Genomic DNA, 19,731 nt, shown 5'->3' with positions numbered 1-19,731 from the left:
ACTTGTTTTCCTATATATACCCTGCAGCATAGTGGTTAAGTGGTTGGGCTGCAAACCGGCACTCTGCTGTTTTGAATCCCACTCCTGCCATGAGCTCAGCAGGCAGCCTTGGATCAGCCCCTCCTCTCAGCCCAGCTCCCCAGCTGTATTGTGGGGATAATAACAACACTAACTTGTTCACTGTTCTGAGCCGGGCACTAATCTGTTTGGAAAAGTGGTATATATGCACTATGATGATGATTTCTATGCTTCTCCATAGATACTGTTTGAGTCAGCTTACAAACTAAAATATAATTAAAATATAACACCATAACAGTCATAGCATAGCTTGCAGGGAGAGCAATCTAAAAATCTAATAAAATAAAAAAAAACTGAAAAGATGCTAAAAACTCAGCATTTAAAACTTGGCAAGAGTGTAGGGGCAGCTTAAAACATATAGCACCTTAAAGTGCATAAAACACTCCTCAGGTGTTCCACAGGCAAGGTGCCACCACCGGAGAAGCTCCGTCTCACCACCCGAGTTATATCTGAAGGCACACAGAGCAGGGCTTGTGCAGAAGGTCTCAGCTGGCAGACTTTTCTGTTCAGCTGTTTTATAAAGGGTTTTTTTTAATATAATGGGGGTGATTTGGTTATTGTTGCTTCATATGCTTTGATTTTTCTTCCATCTAAGTTGTTAATGTGTTTTGAAAAGATACTGTGTTAAATTAAACATTTATGTTGTTGTTTTGAATTTATGGATTTTTAACATTTGGACAATATTGTTTTTAAATTGGTTTACACTCTAAGATGCCCTAAGATCAATATATTGTCGAAGGCTTTCACGGCTGGAGAACATTTGCTGTTATAGATTTTCCGGGCTGTATGGCCGTGGTCTTGGCATTGTAGTTCCTGATGTTTCACCAGCATCTTCAGAGGTGTAGCACCGAAAGAAAGCGATCTCTCGCCACATATTGACACTGAGAGATCTCTGTCTTTTGGTGCTACACCTCTGAAGATGCCAGTCACAGCTGCTGCCGAAACGTCAGGAACTATAATGCCAAGACCATGGCCATACAGCCCGGAAAATCTACAATAACGAATGCCCTAAGATCTTTGAGCAGATGTCCTGATGTCCACTTTAACAAACTGGCTACAAAGGTGTTTCTCGCCTACAAACTAGGGTTCAAAATCAGTATTTTATTCTTTTGATCTGTACTTAAGAATGTTGCCTTGAACATATCATTATGGGGAGCGCAGGAGAGAAACTGCTGGAATGAATGAGTAAAGAACTAGTCTGTATTTTAAAACCTTAGTTTGTAGGAATTAAACAAACTACAGTTTGTTCAAACACTTGATAGGGACATCACAATAGACTGAGGTTATTTCTGTACTGCAAGTCTCTGATCTTGGTGTGGCACGGACGTTGTGAGAAGCATGAGAGTATTGGGGGGGGGGCCTTCCAAGGCCTATTCGCATCCCAAACAAGTCTTGGTGTTTGTTGGGGGTTTTCCGGGCTGTATTGCCGTGGTCTTGGCATTGTAGTTCCTGACGTTTCGCCAGCAGCTGTGGCTGGCATCTTCAGAGGTGTAGCACCAAAAGACAGAGATCTCTCAGTGTCACCTCTGTCTTTTGGTGCTACACCTCTGAAGATGCCAGCCACAGCTGCTGGCGAAACGTCAGGAACTACAATGCCAAGACCACGGCAATACAGCCCGGAAAACCCCCAACAACCATCGTTCTCCGGCCGTGAAAGCCTTCGACAATACAAGTCTTGGTGTGTTCAATTTGAACGCTGTACCATCTTCTTCCTGGGAGAAAGGGCCTGTACAAGGTATTTTGCAGCCCTAAGCAAAGTACATCTGCTACAATGGGCTGGTGATGGCATAAGCCCAGGAGGAAATGCCAGTCACACACACCCCCTCGCAACTGAGGGCTGGGATCAAGTCAAGCCCACCTCACGTCGCTCCTCTCTGAGCAGCTTGTGCAGAGGAGCAGCCATGGAGGAATCCTTCAATCCTGGCTTGCCTTCCTGCACTGCCAATGCTTCCTAGCCCACCTCCATCCAGGGACACAGTGGGGACTGGGGCCTACTGGGGCCAGGCGCTGTATGGATATCACAAGCAGCCTCCCGAAATTGTATCATTTAAGTTATTTCTAATACCTGCCTTTCCTCACAAATGTAAGCTTAGGCTATTTACCATATAGTAAAGAGTCCAGTAGCACCTTTAAGAACTAACCAACTTTATTGTAGCATAAGCTTTCGAGAACCACAGCTCTCTTTGTCAGATGCAACTTTATTGTAGCATAAGCTTTCGAGAACCACAGCTCTCTTCGTCAGATGCATTGTCAGATGTATCTGTCGAAGAGAGCTGTGGTTCTCGAAAGCTTATGCTACCATCAGGTTGGTTAGTCTTAAAGGTGCTACTGAACTCTTTACTATTTTAGAACTACAGACTAACATGGCTAACTCTTCTGGAGCTATTTACCATATGACACCAGTAGTGACAAGCCAACTTTAAAACCTGTATCTACCACTACAATAGCCACAAGAAAGTACCCAACAGCTCCTTGGGATGAAAATCAACAGAAGGCCCTTAAGAATAAAAACCGCCTTGCAAGCTCTCCTGAAAACTGGCAGGGCAGAGGTGGTGTGTGCCTGCGCTGGGAGCCCACTGCAGCTGGGAGCAACGGCCCCTCCCAGCTCTGGAATCAGCTGCTGCCCTCTGAATTTCCCAGTTGGGGTGGGATGTTGAGGAGAGACTGGGACGGTGAGTGAAAGTTGGCACAGGTGTCAATCTGGTCCTTTGGGTCTTCCGCTACTTCCATGCAGAGGGTTTTTTATTTTAAAGAATCAACAAGATGTATTATAACTGTCCCCGTTCCAGTTTTTCCCAATCCGTTGCTCTTTTGCAGATCTCTTTTAGTCTGATCTTTTGGGGAAAGAATGCAGCTCCCCAGCATCTGGCAGTCTGCAGCATTGCCATGTGGCTCGCTTCATAAACTCGGCTCCAAAGAGGGTCTCAGACAAGCCCCTCTCTGCCTCAGGGTCACTTCTGCAGGATGGGATCCAATGGCCTGCCTTACAGGAGCTGACATCAGGATGACCGGAACTGGGCAGGAAGTGCTTTGAACAAGGCAAGGGGGGCAGTGCTAAGTGGAGTTGTTACTGCGTGCACTATGGAACTCACTGCCACAAGCTGGAGAAATCACCCATGAAAGGTTACACAAAGGCATGGAGGAAAGGTCCATTGAAGGCAATCAGCAAATCAGTCAGGCCTGCTTGTCTTTGAACGCAAACGGAGAGTGGAAGCCCTTTTAAGCGGGTCATCAGTCCCCCGGCCGGCCACAAGGTCTACCCGGCAGGGTCAGTGGTGGAGGGTGGACCGACCCTTCAACTCACCGAGTTTGTCAGAGTGGGTCACTGCCCTCCAGAGCTGTTGGTGACCAAACGCCCTTGCGACTTGGGGGGACACTGGGCCCTGGCCAGCCTGGGCTTCCCCACCGCCTACTCCCACACCGCGGCCATCTTGGGAACGTTGCCAGCCTCCAGGGGGGGGCCTGGAGATCTCCCCGAATGACAGCTGGTGTCCAGACCGGAGAGGTGCGTTCCCCTGGAGGAAAGGGCCGTCTTGGAGGGGGCTCGACAGCGCTGCGCCCCGCTCAGGCTCCAACCCGCAGCGGGCCACCCTCGCCTGGGGGGCGGAGGCGCCGGAAGCGGCGGGGCGGGGAGGCTCGGCGGGGCGCCCCGGCCAGCGGCAGTCTACCTGGGCCGAGCAGGGCCGTCCGAGCGGCGGAGCTGGGCTGGGGAGGCGGGGACGGCAGGGGGAGCGCGAGGGGCGGGCGGGCAGGCAGGCAGGCAAGCAAGCAAGCAGGCGCCTCCTCCTCCGCCGCCCGCCCGCCCGCCGTGCCGGGGCTGCCCCCCGCCTCCCCTCGCCTGCGTGCCTGCCTGCCCGCCTGCCTGCCCGGCGGCGCTCTCAGAGCGGCGGCGGTCCCTGCCCAGGCAAGCCGGAGCCTCTGCCGAGGACGGAGCGCGAGCGCGCCCGGGGCGCTGCAGCATCGCCGGGCAGGACTGCGGCGCCGGGCGCGCAGCCCAGGCGGGGCGCTCCGCGGGCTGAGCCCCCCGAGGCGGGCGGGCGGGCGGGCGGAGGTGTCCCGCGCCGTCGGGGCGGCCATGCGGCGGGCCGGGCCGGGGCCGGGGCCGGGGCCGTGAGCGGGCGGCGGCGCGGCGGGCGCCCCCTGCGGCATGGGCGCGGTGCTGTCGCTGTCGCCGGGCTCCCGGCGGGCCAGCCTGCTCGACGAGGGCGCCTGCGGCTCACTGGCCCGCCGCGCGGGGCCCAAGGCGGCGGCGGCGGCGGCGGCGGCGGAGAAGGGCCTGCGGCGGCCCTCGGTGCTGCTGCCGGCGCTGACCTGGAAGCGGCTGGTGGCCTCCACCAAGAAGCGGGGCCGCGCCGGCGCCAAGGGGGCCCCGCGCGCGCCGGCGGTGGCCCTGCTCAACCGCGAGAACGCGCAGCGCTCGCTCTCGTGCGCCCACCTCGCCGCCGGCCCCGAGCGCGCCGCTCTGCAGCCGGCCGGCCCCGGGCTGGGCCTGGGCCCGTCGCCGCGGCGGGTGGTGGTGCAGGCGTCGACGGGCGAGCTGCTGCAGTGCCTGGGCGCCTTCCTGTGCCGCCGCTGCTACCGCCTGAAGCGCCTGGCGCCCGGCGAGCCCATCGGCTGGCTGCGCGGCGTGGACCGGGCGCTGCTGCTGCAGGGCTGGCAGGAGCAGGCCTTCGTCACGCCGGCCAACGTGGTCTTCGTGTACCTGCTGTGCCGCGAGAGCATCGACGGCGACGCCGTGGCCTCGGCGCCCGAGCTGCAGGCCGCGCTGCTCACCTGCCTCTACCTGGCCTACTCCTACATGGGCAACGAGATCTCCTACCCGCTCAAGCCCTTCCTGGTGGAGGCCGACAAGGACGCCTTCTGGACGCGCTGCCTGCGCATCATCGCCGCCCTCAGCGCCCAGATGCTGCGCATCAACGCCGACCCGCACTTCTTCACGCAGGTCTTCGCCGAGCTCAAGGGCGAGGGCCCCGCCGCCCGCCGCGACTTCCCCCGCGCCCTCGACCGGTGACTCCGGCCGGCGGGCGGGCGGCTCGGGCCAGGTTCCGCCCCAGGCTCGCCGCAGGGAGCCCCGGACCTCGCGTCTGGAGTTGGCACGGGCGAGCGTCTCTCCTTCCAGGCGGGGTTGGACTAGATGACCCTATAGACCCCTTCCCTTCCGGCCCTGCGGCTCCGTGTGGTTTCTTGGTGGAGCAGAAGAAACCCCCCGAGGCATTTGGACAGCCTCCTCGGTTTTGAACAGGCCAGCCGCGGTTCCCCTCTCCCCATTTCTTACTGCTGTTTTTACTGCTTGTTAATTCTCACTTCTCCGGACGGCCAAAAAGTTTTCTGGCAAGCCAAAGGGATACAAGTGGAAGAGAGGGGAGAGGAAACTGTAAAGATCGGGTTGGATCTAAGCAGCAAACCCGAGTTCTCCAACCAAGACATCCACCTGGGCCGCCGATTTCAGCCTGGAGGTGTAATTTGCACCCTAGAAATTGGCCGCTTGCTTTCCATTCTAATGCCTACCCACTAATTCCAGACATCGTTATGGGGCTGTGTGAGCCTGCGAAAATGTGTTGAACTCAGCCCCCGCCTTCAGTGCCATCGCCGTCCCTCTGCAACTGCCGCAGGAGTGCCACCGGAGGCTGCGTCTAGTGCGATTTATATATAAAATGTGTTTGTGCAAAGGTGTGTGTGGGGGGGGGGGGGAGGTCTGAGGGCACCAGTGGAAGGTTCTGACTGCATCTGCAGTGACCTCGAGAAAGAAGCAGTTTGCAAAGGGGGGGAGTTCCAAGGCTTGGTGGTCCAAGCAGAGAGAGGGGTGTTTAAGTTCCCTGCCAAATTTCACCAGTCAAATAAAAAATCTTCAGGTTTCCCTCAAAATCCCGGTGATGAGAAAAAACACTTCACCCCTAAAATTCAGGCTGATCTTTTTCAATCTGAATTTTTCTTTAGGGAAGATCTGGGGACGTTTTAGGATTGTCTGGGTCTTATCCTGATAGATAAAAGTCCCTAATCTTTCCTGAAATTTCTTGATTTCTCTCCAAACCCCTTGGCTGTTTCGTCAAGAAGGCAGCTCCGGAAGTGGCTTGGGTGAAATTTCTGCAGCAGGTTTAAGTCTAAGACTGGGCTAAATGGGCAGAGAATCAAACAACCCAAACATGGCTGGTTAGTATGTTTTGTGGGGGGAGAGGGAGGGAATAGGTAAAGGAAGCGAGACCAGAGCTGCTTTTGTGGGAGCAATCATGGATTGTTAAAAAAACCAGATCCAGCAACGGGTTCCACTTTGCCAAAAACGTCCGTTCGCTGTCTTTAAATCCATGTATGGTGTCAGTGGAGAAGATCTCATCTGACACCCCAATCTTCCTTTTCATTTGGGGTACTTGACATCCTTTGCTTTCATGGACTAGTTGTTAGGGGCTTGCTGTGCCTTGATCCTGAATAGGACCCAAATATCAACACCTCCTGCACGCTCCAGCACCCTGGTGACGGGAAATGATTTCCACTTTCTACCTTTCCGGAGCCAGATCTGTTTCAGTGAAGCTGCTGAGACCAAACCCTTCTTGAGCACACCAGCATTGTGATGGCTGTGGCTGATCAAATTCTGGAAGAGAGTGTCTGGCTGGCGGGATGAGCGCATGAGAGAGCTCTCTCAGTCACAAACTTGGAGGTGCAAAACTGGGACTCGGCGATCTTTGCTGAATTTGCTGTCCCAGACTTCAGCTCACATTCCCAGGTGCATGAGGGAAAGTGAGGGTGAATCTGGAAGCCACCGTCAGTCTTCTGACCCAAAACTGAGCGCTTAGCTCTTGGGTTATGCACAGCCAGTGTCTCAGGGTACAATGCAGGCGGGTTCTGGTGGGAAACAGATTCCTTGGAGCATGCAGCACAAAAGCCTTAGGTGCCCACCCTGCCCTTCGTATGGCATTCTTGACTCCTTCCTCCTTAAAAAAATAAGCAGGTGCAGCGTGGCCATTAGAGTGTTCGGCTGGGAGACCCAGGATCGAATCCCTCCTCTGCCATAGAAGCTCACTGGGTGATTTTGGGCCAGTCACATACTCTCAGCCTAACCTACCTCACAAGGTTGTTGTGAAGATAAAATGAAGAAGGTGAGAATGTTGCAAGCCGCTTTGGCGTCCCGTAAGGGAGAAAAGTGCCATATAAATGAAGTGAAGGGGCTTTTTTTTATCAGTCATCCATTCTAAACTTGGAGGCTGAGAGGAGGCAGTTCCTGCCATTTGCAGTTCATGGGATTTCTCATCACAGAATTTGCTATTTTTAATACAGAATTCTAGGCTTTGGGGTCATTTCTGCCCTATACAAATATGTTAGTTTTATACCAGTTTAGGTGGCATTGCTTCCTCCTGGGAATTACAGCTTGGAGAACATACAGAGTTCTTCTTCAGGGATTCCTGGTGTATCTCGGAGAACTACAGTCCCCAGGTTTCCTTTGGCAGAGGGAATGACTATTAAGCCTGTTTTAGGTCTGAGCTCATGGCAGCAGACTCCGCATCCTGATTCTGGGTGCAGAAGCTGACCTCCGGCTTCCCTGAGCGGCTGGTGAGTCTTGATTTGCTCATCTGGAGAGAGTTCTCTTCCCAAGAGGTTGCTCCCAAGGGCTACCTGCCCAATGGTGATTGGTTGCTTGGGCTGCCTGTCAGTCCCAGAGGCTGTTTGGCTGATCTTTTGATTGGATTAGGTGGCCTAGCTGAGGTCTTTTTCATGGCTTCTTGTTGGATCAGTCCCGTGCCATGCTGTGCACCAACATGGCAGTGGCAACATGACCAGGTGCACTCACGTAGCGTTTTCTCTCCAGCATCACTATGGAAGTTGCAAGGGCCCTTTCATAATTGCACTGGGTCACCCGAGCAAGGCTTCCTTCCCAAGGCACCCTGGGCACAGTAGTTCTGCGATGGGGCTGGGCTCTCTTCGTCAGCTCTCAGCCTCCTCAAACTCCTACAGTTCCCAGGATTCTTTGGGACAAACACTGGCAAGATAAAACACTTTTTAGGTGTGTTTGATAGATGGGCTTTTAAAAAGAGCTGGAAGTATCGTGGCAAGAGATCTTGCCCCTTTTACAGGTAAAATACATATTGGTCTAAGACTTCCTAGGTTATTTAGGGATGGTTTAAAAAAGCCCTTGAAATAAATTTAAGACTTGCTCATTTCCATGGCAACTGGCAACATTTCTAGACTGCAGCTTAGAAAGGGGTGGGGGAATTCAGTTGAGAATTCTAGATAAAAAATATTTTTCATTAACTCTTTCACCCAATGAAAGGACTACCCTATTTAAGAACAATATCTTGATTTCTCATGGTATGAGACTAAAACAGCACTGTTCTCCCTGAAAACCTCAAAAGAAAACATGTTTCTGAGAAGTTAGCCGTATTACTCTGTAGTTGCAAAACAGTAGAGTCCAGTAGCACCCTTAAGACTAATCAACTTTATTGTAGCATAAGCTTTCGAGAACCACAGCTCTCTTCATCAGATGCATCGTCAGACGATGCATCTGACAAAGAGCTGTGGTTCTCAAAAGCTTATGCTACAACAAAGTTGCATCTGACGAAGAGAGCTGTGGTTTTCGAAAGCTTATGCTACAATGACGGTGCATCTGACAAAGAGAGCTGTGGTTCTCGAAAGCTTATGCTACAATAACGGTGCATCTGACAAAGAGAGCTGTGGTTCTCGAAAGCTTATGCTACAGTAAAGTTGGTTAGTCTGAAAGGTGCACCTGGACTCTTTACTCTTTTGTTTCTAGTTTTGTATTCTTTTAAATGAACTATTCAAATATATCAGAGCAAACTCTGTGGCAGGGACTAGGGATTGCCTAGGGAAGGGCAGGTGAGAAATCTAGCATGGCAAGCTAGCAGATGCACTCAGGTCGCCCAACTATGTCCAGGAGCAGAGTGGGCGAGGGCTCTGCTTTTCAGACTCCCCCTGAGTAAGCAGGATAAAGCCTCCGGGGACTGGAGAGTCACTGTGGTGTAGTGGTGCTGCATTTGGACGTGGGAAATCTCTGCTCAGCCTCATTAGCAACCTAGTAATTAGGTGATCTTGGGCCAGTCACTGTCTTTCAGCCTCACATACCTTGCAGGGTTGTTGTGAGAATGGAAGGGGGAAGGGAGAACCATGCATAACATCCGAAGCTCCTTGCAAGAACAGGGTGGAGTAAAAAGGGAAAGACAGATGGTATGAAAGCTAAGAGGCGGCCCTTCTGGCTTCTCTTGGCCAGCAGAGCAGTGCCAGCTGTCTCCTGCACTTCGGGCTGAGATTAAAACTGCTGTGGGGTGCAACAGAAATCGAGACAGAGCTTTGGCGGGGGTGGGGGTGGGGTGGGGAATCTAAAGGCAAAGTCGAGGGGGGAAAGCTATTTGTCTAAAATGCACAGCTTAACTAAAAAGGCTGAAAGGGTTTGTGTGTGTGTGTGTAATCTTTGTGGTCCCAAAGCAAGTCTTTTCTGCTTCGTTGGCTACTTTTGCATTAAGCCACACTGACTTCAGGATTTGGGCAACTGAATTTAAGCACAACCTTTCCCTCCCCCCCTCCAATCTTACCTCTCTCTGATATGCATTGGAGCGGGGGCGGGGGGGGATGGAAAAAGGGAATCATCATTTAGATAGCTGTAAGAACAGTCAGCGATGCTAATGGGAGACGAGTTACAACTGCAAACATAATCTGAGACCAAGAGTTCTCAAGACTTCTGGCTGGTGAGCCTCCCTCTGCCCAGTAGACTGAACATATCCAAATAAAAGCAGATTTGTCTGTTCAGTTTTTTATTTGGCATAAGAACATAAGAAGCACCTCGCTGGATGAGACCAGGAGTCCCATCTTCTCCAGCATCCTGTCTCACAACTAGAAAGGATGCAAATTCCTGGAGATTTGGGAGTAGAATCTGGGGAGGGCAGAGTTTGGGGAGGGGAAGGAGTTGAGCTGGGATGTGATTCCATAGAGTCTATCATCCAAAGCTGCCATTTCCTCTAGAAAATAGTCCAGTAGCACCTTTAAGACTAACCAACTTTATTGTAGCATAAGCTTTTGAGAACCACAGCTCTCTTCATCAGATGCATCGTCGGCTTTTGAGAACCACAGCTCTCTTTGTCAGATGCGTCGTCATCTTTTGAGAACCACAGCTCTCTTTGTCAGATGCATCGTTGGCTTTTGAGAACCACAGCTTTCTTTGTCAGATGCATCATCAGCTTTTGAGAACCATAGCTCTCTTCGTCAGATACATCTGAAGAAGAGAGCTGTGGTTCTCAAAAGCTGACGATGCATCTGACGAAGAGAGCTGTGGTTCTCGAAAGCTTCTGCTACAATAAAGCTGGTTAGTCTTAAAGGTGCTACTGGACTCTTTACTATTTTGCAACTACAAACTAACACGGCTAACTCCTCTGGATCTATCTCCTCCAGTGGAACTGATCTCAGGAGTCTGGAGATCAGTTATAACTGGGGAGAATTCCAGGCAGTCCTGTCTGGCATACCTGGGTCAGAGTTCCACGCAGCCAATAGGCCAGGCAGCGATTGCCATCGTTGCCGCAACTGGCTAGAACTCCTCGCTGGAACGTGCCCAGGATGAGAGATTGTTCCGCCGCTCTTGGCTGTGGGCTGTCTGGATCCCGGTTTCATTGGGGGGTCTGTTGGGCTCGTCTGCTTGGCGTTGCTACAAGACTAAAAGGCCCCCTCGGTTTTTGCAACAGATCCTTGATTTTACAAAGGCCAGCATGGCTGCCATCAACTCACTTGTGACACTGGAGCTTTCCTGCCATGCTCAGGAAGTCATGTGGTTCTGCTGCTTACTAGGCCAGATCCTCGTTGGTCTTCCTAGCCTAGGAACTCCCCGAGGTCTTGGACCGAGGCCTTTCCCATCCCTCTTTAACTGTTGGTGCCAGGGTTTGAACCAGGAACCTTGTGTGTGCAAATCATGTGTTCCCCTGCCAAGCTCTGCTTACCTGCTGGCCACTCACAGAATATACTTGCATCCATAGCTAGAAGCGTGTAGATGCAGGATAGAGAAAGTCACTTTATCGAGGCACACTTGCTGTATCATCAATGTATATGTATATTTTTATACGTGAGATAATCGTTTTTTGTGTAATACGGGTTTAGACCAGTGACTTCTTTTTATAAAAGATCCAAACTCTGCAACTAAAGGCTGTTCCAGAAAGTGGCTTTCTTAAAACTGGAGCACAGGATGTCATCTGGGAAAGGCAGTCTCTTGGTCCGGGGCTCCCTTGCCACGGTTGTAGGGTGTTGCCAGTTTGAACTGCATAGCCAGGGCTGTGTGTATTCTGGGACTGTGCCAAACACAGAAGTTGGTGTTGGGCAGCAAAATCAGCATGCTGAGAATCTCAGCTTTAAAACGTGCAAGTTTCTAGTCCTTATGGCTGTGAAAATAGGCTTGAGTGTACATAAGCCGATATGTAGATAGATAATTTATTTGTGTGGAACAGAGCTCATGATGGAGACCAAGGCTGCTTCCACACATGTTGGATAATGCACTTTCAGTGCTCTTTAGTGATCATTTGGAACTGGGGTTTCGTGTGTGTGTGTGAAACTAAAAATCCACTTCCAAAGAATTGCGAAAGCGCATTGAGAGTGTGTTATCCAACGTGTGTGGAAACGGCCCAAGTCTGAGAGACAGCGGATGGAATAACAAAATCTATACAGTCAATCAGCCGATGTATGTACATTTCCTAATTTGCATAATTTATGCCAGTTGCATAATTCACGTCTTCTTGGCATAGACATTAAAGTCCAGACTTCCCAGATCCTCTACCCCGTGCTTGTTTTATCCACAAGGCAAGAGATACTGTTTGAGAGGATGCATCTCTGCATAACTCTGCACACTGAGAGGCAGTGTGGTGTAGTGGCTAGAGTGGCAAACTAGGATCTGAGAGACCCACGTCCTATTTCCCGCTCTGCCATGGAAGCTCGCTGGGTGACCTTGGGCCAGTCAGAAAAACTCTCAGCCTAACCTACCTCACAGGGTTGTTGTGAGGAAAAAATGGAGGAGACAAGATTGATGTAAGCTGCCTTAGGTTCCCGTTGGGGGGGAAAGGCGGGATGTGAATGAAGTAAAATAAAAACAAATATTTGGGCCATGGGCTAAAGAGCATTGGAGGTGCATTCTCGATCCTCAGAAAGCTGACCAGATAAGCTCTAAAGACGACATGGGGGCAGCAGAAGAGACTCCTCCCTCTTGGGCTGTATCAACCCTATTGCTGCTAAACCAGCATTTTCCCTGGGGCGGGGCTGGGGGGAGGAAGCTGATAGAGATGTTCCTGTGTGAACGTGCTTTCCTCTGGGGAATGTGGAAACTGTGCATGTCAAGATAATCTATTTAATTTTTGACTTTCTCTCCTGTTCACGGGGATCATTTTTGGAATGTTTGATTTGTAATTTTTAAAGAGGGTTTGCGGGAGGGAGAGGAAACCTGCCACCCTCCTACATCATTTACTGTTTAAAAAACACAGGATATTTTTCTCCAGCATGGATTGGGACAGTCAGTATGATCAGAACTGATCCGTTTCCCAATGGGATTGGAGTAGGACGAGAGTTGCCAACTCCCGTTGGGGAAAATCCTGGAGATTTGTGGTGCGTGAAGAGGGTGGAGTTTGTGGAGAAGAAAGAGCTCAGCAAGCTGCCGTTTCCTCCAGCAGAACTGAGATCTGTAGTTCGGAGATCAGTTGTGATTCCAAGAGAGCTCCCCTCCAGGCCCCTCCTGGAGGTTGGTAACCCAAACTGGAACTTTCCTTATCCTGGTGACGTTTCCTTGTTTGACTTTCTATTTATTTCTCGAGTTGGACTTTCCCAGCCTCTTTGTCCCTGACGTGAGTTGGGTTCGGTGTTCGAAAACATGTCCCGTACAGTCCAAAGCGGGGAGCACATGGAAGACCTCTTGTTGCCCCAAAGCTTCCGGCTTTCAAGGAAGTTTGAGCGGCCAGTGCTGGGAAGAGACTGTGCAAAGGAGGGCAGGCAGCTGCGTTCACAGCCCTGCCTTGAGCTGGGCAAGGAACTCAACAGATATTTAATGCAAAAAAAAGGGGGGGGTTCCCTCCAGATGGTATTTAAAATCTGTTTGTATAATATTTACTATCTGAGACTTGCCTAAATGTTTGATTTATACATTGTGTTGACTTGTATCATTGCAGGGAGCAGAGAGCCCCCCCTTTTTAACAGCTGGGGAAGGGAAGTTAACTCGGGGTGGGGGCCAGAATTTACTGACAGTGGCACTTTATGCAAAATAAAATAGAAAGTGAAAAAAAACATTGTAGCCCTTCCCCCACCAAAGATATGATGAATCCTTTTTGATTGAACAGTTGTAATGAGGGGGGGGGCAGAGCAGGCCCGTCCGGACAAGTAGGGTGAGCCACTCCATAGCACGAGTGAGACACAAGTGAGTATACATCATTACTGGTATATCCCACTTTCGTTCTGCTCTGGAGCATCTGGTCGTGTCTTTATGCATGTCCATACACACAAACCTTCCTTATACTGTATCAGGCCATCAGGGTCAGACTTGTCCACTTTGGCTTGCAGCAACTTGCCAGGGTCTCAGGTAGACATTGTTCACATCACCTCTTACCTGATCATTTTAGATCATGATGGGTAGCTGTGTCAGTCTGTCCGTGGCAGTAGAAAAGAGCAAGAGTCCAGTAGCTGTGGCTCACGAAAGCTACCCTACCCTACCACAAATTGTGTGGGTCTTCGAGGTGCCACTGGACTCTTGCTCTTTCTACTGATCATTTTAACTAGAGAGGCCAGAGATTGAACTTGGGACATGCAGGCCAGGCAGATGCTGTGCCACAGAGCCACAGCCCCTCCAAGTAACTTATGGGTTCCCAGGAGGTGTCCCATCTGGCCACAGGTCAGACCTGGAGTTGCTACAACTAAGCAGCTCCAGGTCTGCTGAATCAGAGTAGTAGTTTGTGTAGCTCAGCATCTCTAACAGTGGCCAGTCGTATGTCCCAAAAGGCAGGGCCCGCTGGCCTCAACCAGACTCCCCCCAGCACCTGAAAATCTGAGGCACTCTGCCTCTGAATCCAGACATCTGAGTCATCTCTCATGGCTAATAGCCAACAACCTCTTCACACATTTCTTCATCCCCATTTTTAAATCCATAAGCCACAGGTTATCACCACCTCTGGTGGCTGCGAGTTCCACGGGTCCAACTGCCCAAGTGCCTTCTGGCCATAATCTGGGACAGGCCTTGTCATTCTGACTTGTAAGGAACCACCTGTTTGTTTTTGGTTTTTACTCAGTAGGGCTCTCAATCTCCAGGTAGGGTCTGGGGAATGCCTGGAATTACATCTGACCTCCAGATTACAGAGATTGGCTCCCCTGGAGGGAATGGGAAGTTTGGAAGGTGCACTCCATGACATTCTACCCTGCCAAGGTCGCTTGCCTTCCCAGAATTCCCTCCCCAGATCTCCAGAAATTTCCCAACCCACGATTGGCAACCCTGTTCCACAGTTTTTGCTTCCCTGAGCCTACTTCCTGGCAGGAAGCGCGCTGGGCTGCATGAAATGTTGGAAGAGAGATTCCTTTGGTGGCTGGTCAAGAATCCTTGACTGTTCGTTGCCATTTGGAGACAGTGGGAGGATGTGCCCACGCCATGGCAGAGGGACACAGTTCGCTCGTTGCTTCCTTTGACTGCTCCACTGGCTCAACGGTGTGTGTATACGCGTGTGCTCAGCCTACCCCACCCCTTTCCTGATATCCAGGTCAGCTGAGGACAGGTATAGTTCTTCTACTGGAACTGGCTGGCCTATTTTTGCAAGCTTATTCAGCATGAGGATCGCGGCTCCTGCAGCCAGAGAGCGACGCAGAACGCGGGTTGTTAGCTGCCCTTTTACACACTTGAGAAAGGAACTTGGATGCTCCACACAGCCTGAGGATAAATGTATGCTCGATTTTAGCTTTCCCAACAGAAATTCTATGTGCGTTTGCTAACCTTTCTCCTCTAACCATCCGCTGGATGGATGTATCTCCAAACAAGTTGGTTTTTCCAGGTAATCATTTAAGTGTCAGAACGGCCCCAGGCATGCGTGATCCTCCAGGGGAGGGCTGGAGAGGAACAGGGATTACCCTCTTCAGACGGATGACCAGATCCCACCCACACATGCAAGGGAATAATCCACTGGACAAAGGCCGGCTCCAAACCCTGCAGAGGTAATCCTCAGGCTATCAATCTGTATGGGGACCGGGCCCAGTCTAAGTCTGAGCAGGAGCACTACATGGGATTTTATTTATTTAAAACATTTCTGTCCCACCGTATCTCTTTGGAGTCAGGGCAGTGAGCAATTCAGCCACTTTGTTGCAAAGACATAACAAATAATTAACAAACGGAAAACAGATCAACATACACGTTTAAAAGCATTCAGATTTAAAACACAAGAATTAACACACACAGGATCTGGCGAGGCACCTGAGGAAAAGAGCTGTGCTTCTTGAAAGCTTATGCTACAATAAAGTTGGTTAGTCTTGAAGGTGCTACTGGACTTTTTCCTATTTTAAAATTCTAGTGGGACGAGATGCAACAACCTCAATCACGTTTGATTTTTGAGGCTGTTCCTGGCATCTTCCCCCATGTTTCTTGCTGCCATTTGTAGGCAGAGTAGGTGTCCTCGGTTGACTCAAAATCAAAATGAGCAGTCTGTCTCGTCTTACTGTCATGGACTGACGTATTTGTCAACACCTGTCACGTCTAAATGACAAGCCGGGTTCGGTGCTGAAGGGAAAATTCTCCGAAAAGTGTCCCTACAGCAACAGGTGCGTCTTTGCCACATAAAAGCCACCTAGGCTCACCCCGTTCTTCTAAGGCTTATTCTTGATTGCACCAATTAATGGTAATTTCCTCTTCCCCGTGATTCACTTTGCCTCGAATAGCTCAATGGGAGGAATTTTAGATTGTGGTGACGCGTGGTGGGGAGGGGGGCGGAACGGGACCAGCAATACTGCTGTGAATTTTTCACTGCTTAAAAGCCTTCTTCGCTACATGCAGGAGGGCAGGGACTGTGGCAAAGTTACAACATGATTCTTTGCATCAGTTTCAGCCCACAGATGCTGACACATTACAAATCCGGCATTGTAGAAAGCGCAGAAGCTCTACCTGTCCGGAAGGTTTCTAATAGCAGTGGGCATTTGATGGCCCAGGTTGGCTCACCTCTCTCTAAACGAGAGGAAGTACACGCAGAGGCTCCAGTGAAGAGAGCCCGTACATCTTCTATCCAGATCTAAGACCTGTCGCCTCCTCTCTGGGAATCTCAAAAGAGTCAGTATTCGAGCCTGCAGTCTTATGCTTCCTTGTTGTCTAGTAATTTCCCGAAGAATCCGTCTTTGGTAAGATGGGCGGAGGGGCCGTGCAGATTTGGGTAAAGAGTACAGCAATTTCTGAAGGGCTTCCAGGACGTACATGCAAGCCAGAGGGGGTTTAACCCTTCAACCTCCACTCAGTTTTCCCATTTGAAACAAGACGCCTCGTTTAGATATTTTCACTTTAATTGGGAAAAGAATGGTTTTCAAGAACATGTCTTTTCTTCTTTACATTGTGAACAACACACGGGGTCTGGTTTCGAACAGCAAAACTGAGCGGAGGTTGGAGAATTACTTACACACCATCTCCCTCCCTGGTATGTCCTGAAGGCAAAGGTGGGTTATGGAAGCCTGCAGTGTGAATGTCTAATCGTCATTTTCTCAGTGAGAGCGCTAGGATTTTCAGGCAGGAGGAGAGGGAGGAAGAGAATCCAGGAAAGATGGAATGAGAAAAGAAGGTGGAAGGAGCTGTACCAAGAACTGATGAGGGGGAGGGGGGGGTGTCCCTTCCTTCTGGCTTCTCAGAAGGGCTCCTGACCACTCTAGCTGCTGACCCAAAGCTTGAATGGACACGGCACAGGTGAGGGAGGGGAAGTGATGATCGCAGAGTGGCCAGTGAGGAAGTGAGCAGGCAGCAGAGCGGCAGGTTAGACCAGGCTTCTAAAAGTCTGGCAGGTTTGGGAAAGATCAGAGAAAAGCTGCGGAAACTCTTGGAGGTGCACAAATGTACCATAATGCTATGAGGCTGCAGGGGAAAAAACCCATCTTCCCAACAGTATTGAAGAGCAAATTACCCAGGGGGGATTAGCCCAAGAGAAGTGGAGAATTTTCCCTCCCATCCCAGATTTTCACCAGTTTCAATGAGTCTCTCTACACGGGACCTCTTACACGAGGATGCTCAAGTGAAGGGAGATAGAATGTTAGCTAGGAAGACGGAGCCAAAGGCTTTATTTCATCTTCACCTCCCAGAAGGCTCTGTCAATTTCACCTCCCCCTCAGGGAAGCAAAGATAAAATAAACCCTCTGAGGAGTGATCTCTGCCAGCTCTAGAGAGGTGAAACTGTCTCTCTAAACTACACTTCCCAGCTAACATTGCATCTCCTTTCACTTGAGTGTCCTCATGTAAGAGGTTTCGCGCAGAGACAAAATTTAGACATTTCCAAAACGGGATTTCATGTGTAACATGTTAAGTTCACTGATCACCTTGGTTTTTCAGCAGTAACAGAGGCATCCTATCCTCTAGCCACCTCTCCCCACTTCAGTCCCATAAACAATCTACAATGCCTTTTCTTGTCATCTCATTCGTTTCTGATGTGCCCATCTGGGACAAAACAGGAACCAAAATCTGGTGGCCAGCTTGGCTGTGACTCCAGGATTGGCCTAACATAGCAAGCCTGGAAGAAGCCAGAGCAAAGGAACAGCAACACTTCTTTCCATCTTCTCAGTGGGCCTTAAGTGTTAGGAAAGGGCTTTATTCAAGCACCCATCAGGGCTTAGAAGAGAAGAAGCCCCCATCTGGCTGAAGGGAGGGGGGCAAAACTGCATATATCTCCACAGGGCTTTTTTTCTAGGAAAATAGGCAGTGGAACTCAGTGGGTTGCCAGCACAGGGGGCAACTCCTGGTTGGAAGTGGTCCTGGTACCACATGCGCACGTGCAAAGTGCATGCACACTTCTTGGACCACACAATGATGTCACTTTGGGTCAGCTGGAACAAGGGGAGGAGTTTTTAAAAATTTAAATCGCCCTCAGCGAAAAGGGTCACATGGCTGGCGGCCCCCCACCCCGATCTCCAGACAGAGGGGAGTTTAGATTGCCCTCCACGCCGTGTGCAGAGGGCGATCTAAACTCCCCTCTGCCTGGAGATCAGGGCGCGGGGCCACTGGCCGTGTGACCATTTTCAAGAGGTGCTGGAATTCCATTCCACTGCCTTCCTGCTGAAAAAAAGCCGCGCGTCTCCATATGAAAAGAAAGCACAATTCCCTGGCAGAGAGGAGCAGGCAAACACTCCTGGTCTGGGCTGAAGCACCTGCGTGGTGCAGGATCTCTTCCTTCCTTTCTCTGGGAATCTGATACGGGGATCTGTTGCCCTGGTTGCTTCTGCACCTCCTCTTGTGTTCTTGTGTATTTACTAATGTGACTGAAGTGCAACGTCTCCCGTGCTCTCTCCTCCAAAGGGAACCAGCTCAGGTGAGTCGGACACCCCAGGACTTCTCACCACTCGGAAAAGTGGGGTGCAGGTGACCAGGGGCTCCAACATGGCCACGGGGTGGGGGTTCACCATCCAACTGCTGCTGCTTGTTGGGCGATGTGGGGAGGCAGGCAGAGGAGGAAGAGCTGATTCCACCGCCTCCCCAGAGCCTGGTGTGGCGTCAGGGGGATGCTGCGGCCTGATTCTGATGAATCACACCTAGATATGAACGTGGTGATGAGCACTGACTGGGGAGTGGAGGGAGCAGCACTCTCAACTGTTCCGCTCACACACAACGTGGAGGGAGTGGGACGGTGGGAAGTCAGGCTGCTTGCGGACTTCGGAAGGAGCTTGGAGCTGATTCACACATGCCTGCCCATCACTCGGTGACTCCAGCTGGCTTTCTTGTCTCGCTCCACCAATTATTCAGAAGAAAAGACGTTAGTTAATCTGTGATTAGGGCTTTAGAGGGTCAATTGCACCAAGGAACAAATTACCACCTGCAGGACTAATCACAGGAAAGGCAAATATTTAAGACCTGAGTAAGCTTTTTGGCTAGGGCTGGCTTACCCCGGTGTCGGATTCTGAGAGCCAAGCTACAAGTGATGCCTTACACAGGTTGGACACTTGTCAGCTTCCCTCAAGTTTTGATGGGCAATGTAGGCGTCCTGGTTTTACAGCTTGGCTCTCCATTACAACTGCAAGACCAGGATGCCTACATTTCCCATCAAAACTTGAGGGAAGCTGACAAGTGTCTAACCTGTGTCAGGCATTACTTGTAGCTTGGCTCTCAGACACTGGGTGGAGCCAACCGTGTCTCTCACCAACACCGCCCCCCCTCCATCCACAGTGCAAGTGCTGGTGTGCAGGTGGGTTGGAGCGGAAGGGGACAGCAGCCTCCGAACTCTGGATTGGGCAAGGTGGAGTCCTGCTTGTGGATCTCTCTTGATGGGCTGTTCGGTTGAGAGGGAGTGCCTGGCCCCAGGTTACCCTGGATGCTTCATGGCAGGGGGGGGGATTTGATCTTGGGCCCCTCTGGGCCAGAATACCAGCTGACCTTCAAATATGGTTGCCAACTGGCCTGGAGAAAAAGTGTCCTGTCACTTTACTAGAGGCTTAACGGGATGCTATTTACCAGGTTATATTATTGACCTCCAGGCCGCAAGGAGC

At 50.9% G+C, this 19,731-nt stretch overlaps 1 protein-coding gene across 1 annotated transcript; it reads left to right on the top strand.

Moving 5' to 3' along the window:
- Window positions 1–4,225: 4,225 nt before the first annotated feature.
- LOC129337528 (cyclin-dependent kinase 5 activator 2-like) lies at window positions 4,226–5,089 on the top strand. Its single transcript, XM_054991297.1, has one exon. It carries the CDS (start codon window positions 4,226–4,228, stop codon window positions 5,087–5,089), a length of 864 nt encoding a protein of 287 aa, XP_054847272.1.
- The last annotated feature ends 14,642 nt before the right edge of the window (window positions 5,090–19,731 follow it).

This window comes from Eublepharis macularius, chromosome 11 (genome assembly GCF_028583425.1).
Source record: "Eublepharis macularius isolate TG4126 chromosome 11, MPM_Emac_v1.0, whole genome shotgun sequence".
Taxonomy (NCBI): domain Eukaryota; kingdom Metazoa; phylum Chordata; class Lepidosauria; order Squamata; family Eublepharidae; genus Eublepharis; species Eublepharis macularius.
Note: the sequence above shows the minus strand (reverse complement) of the source record. Positions and strands in the feature narration are given on the sequence as shown.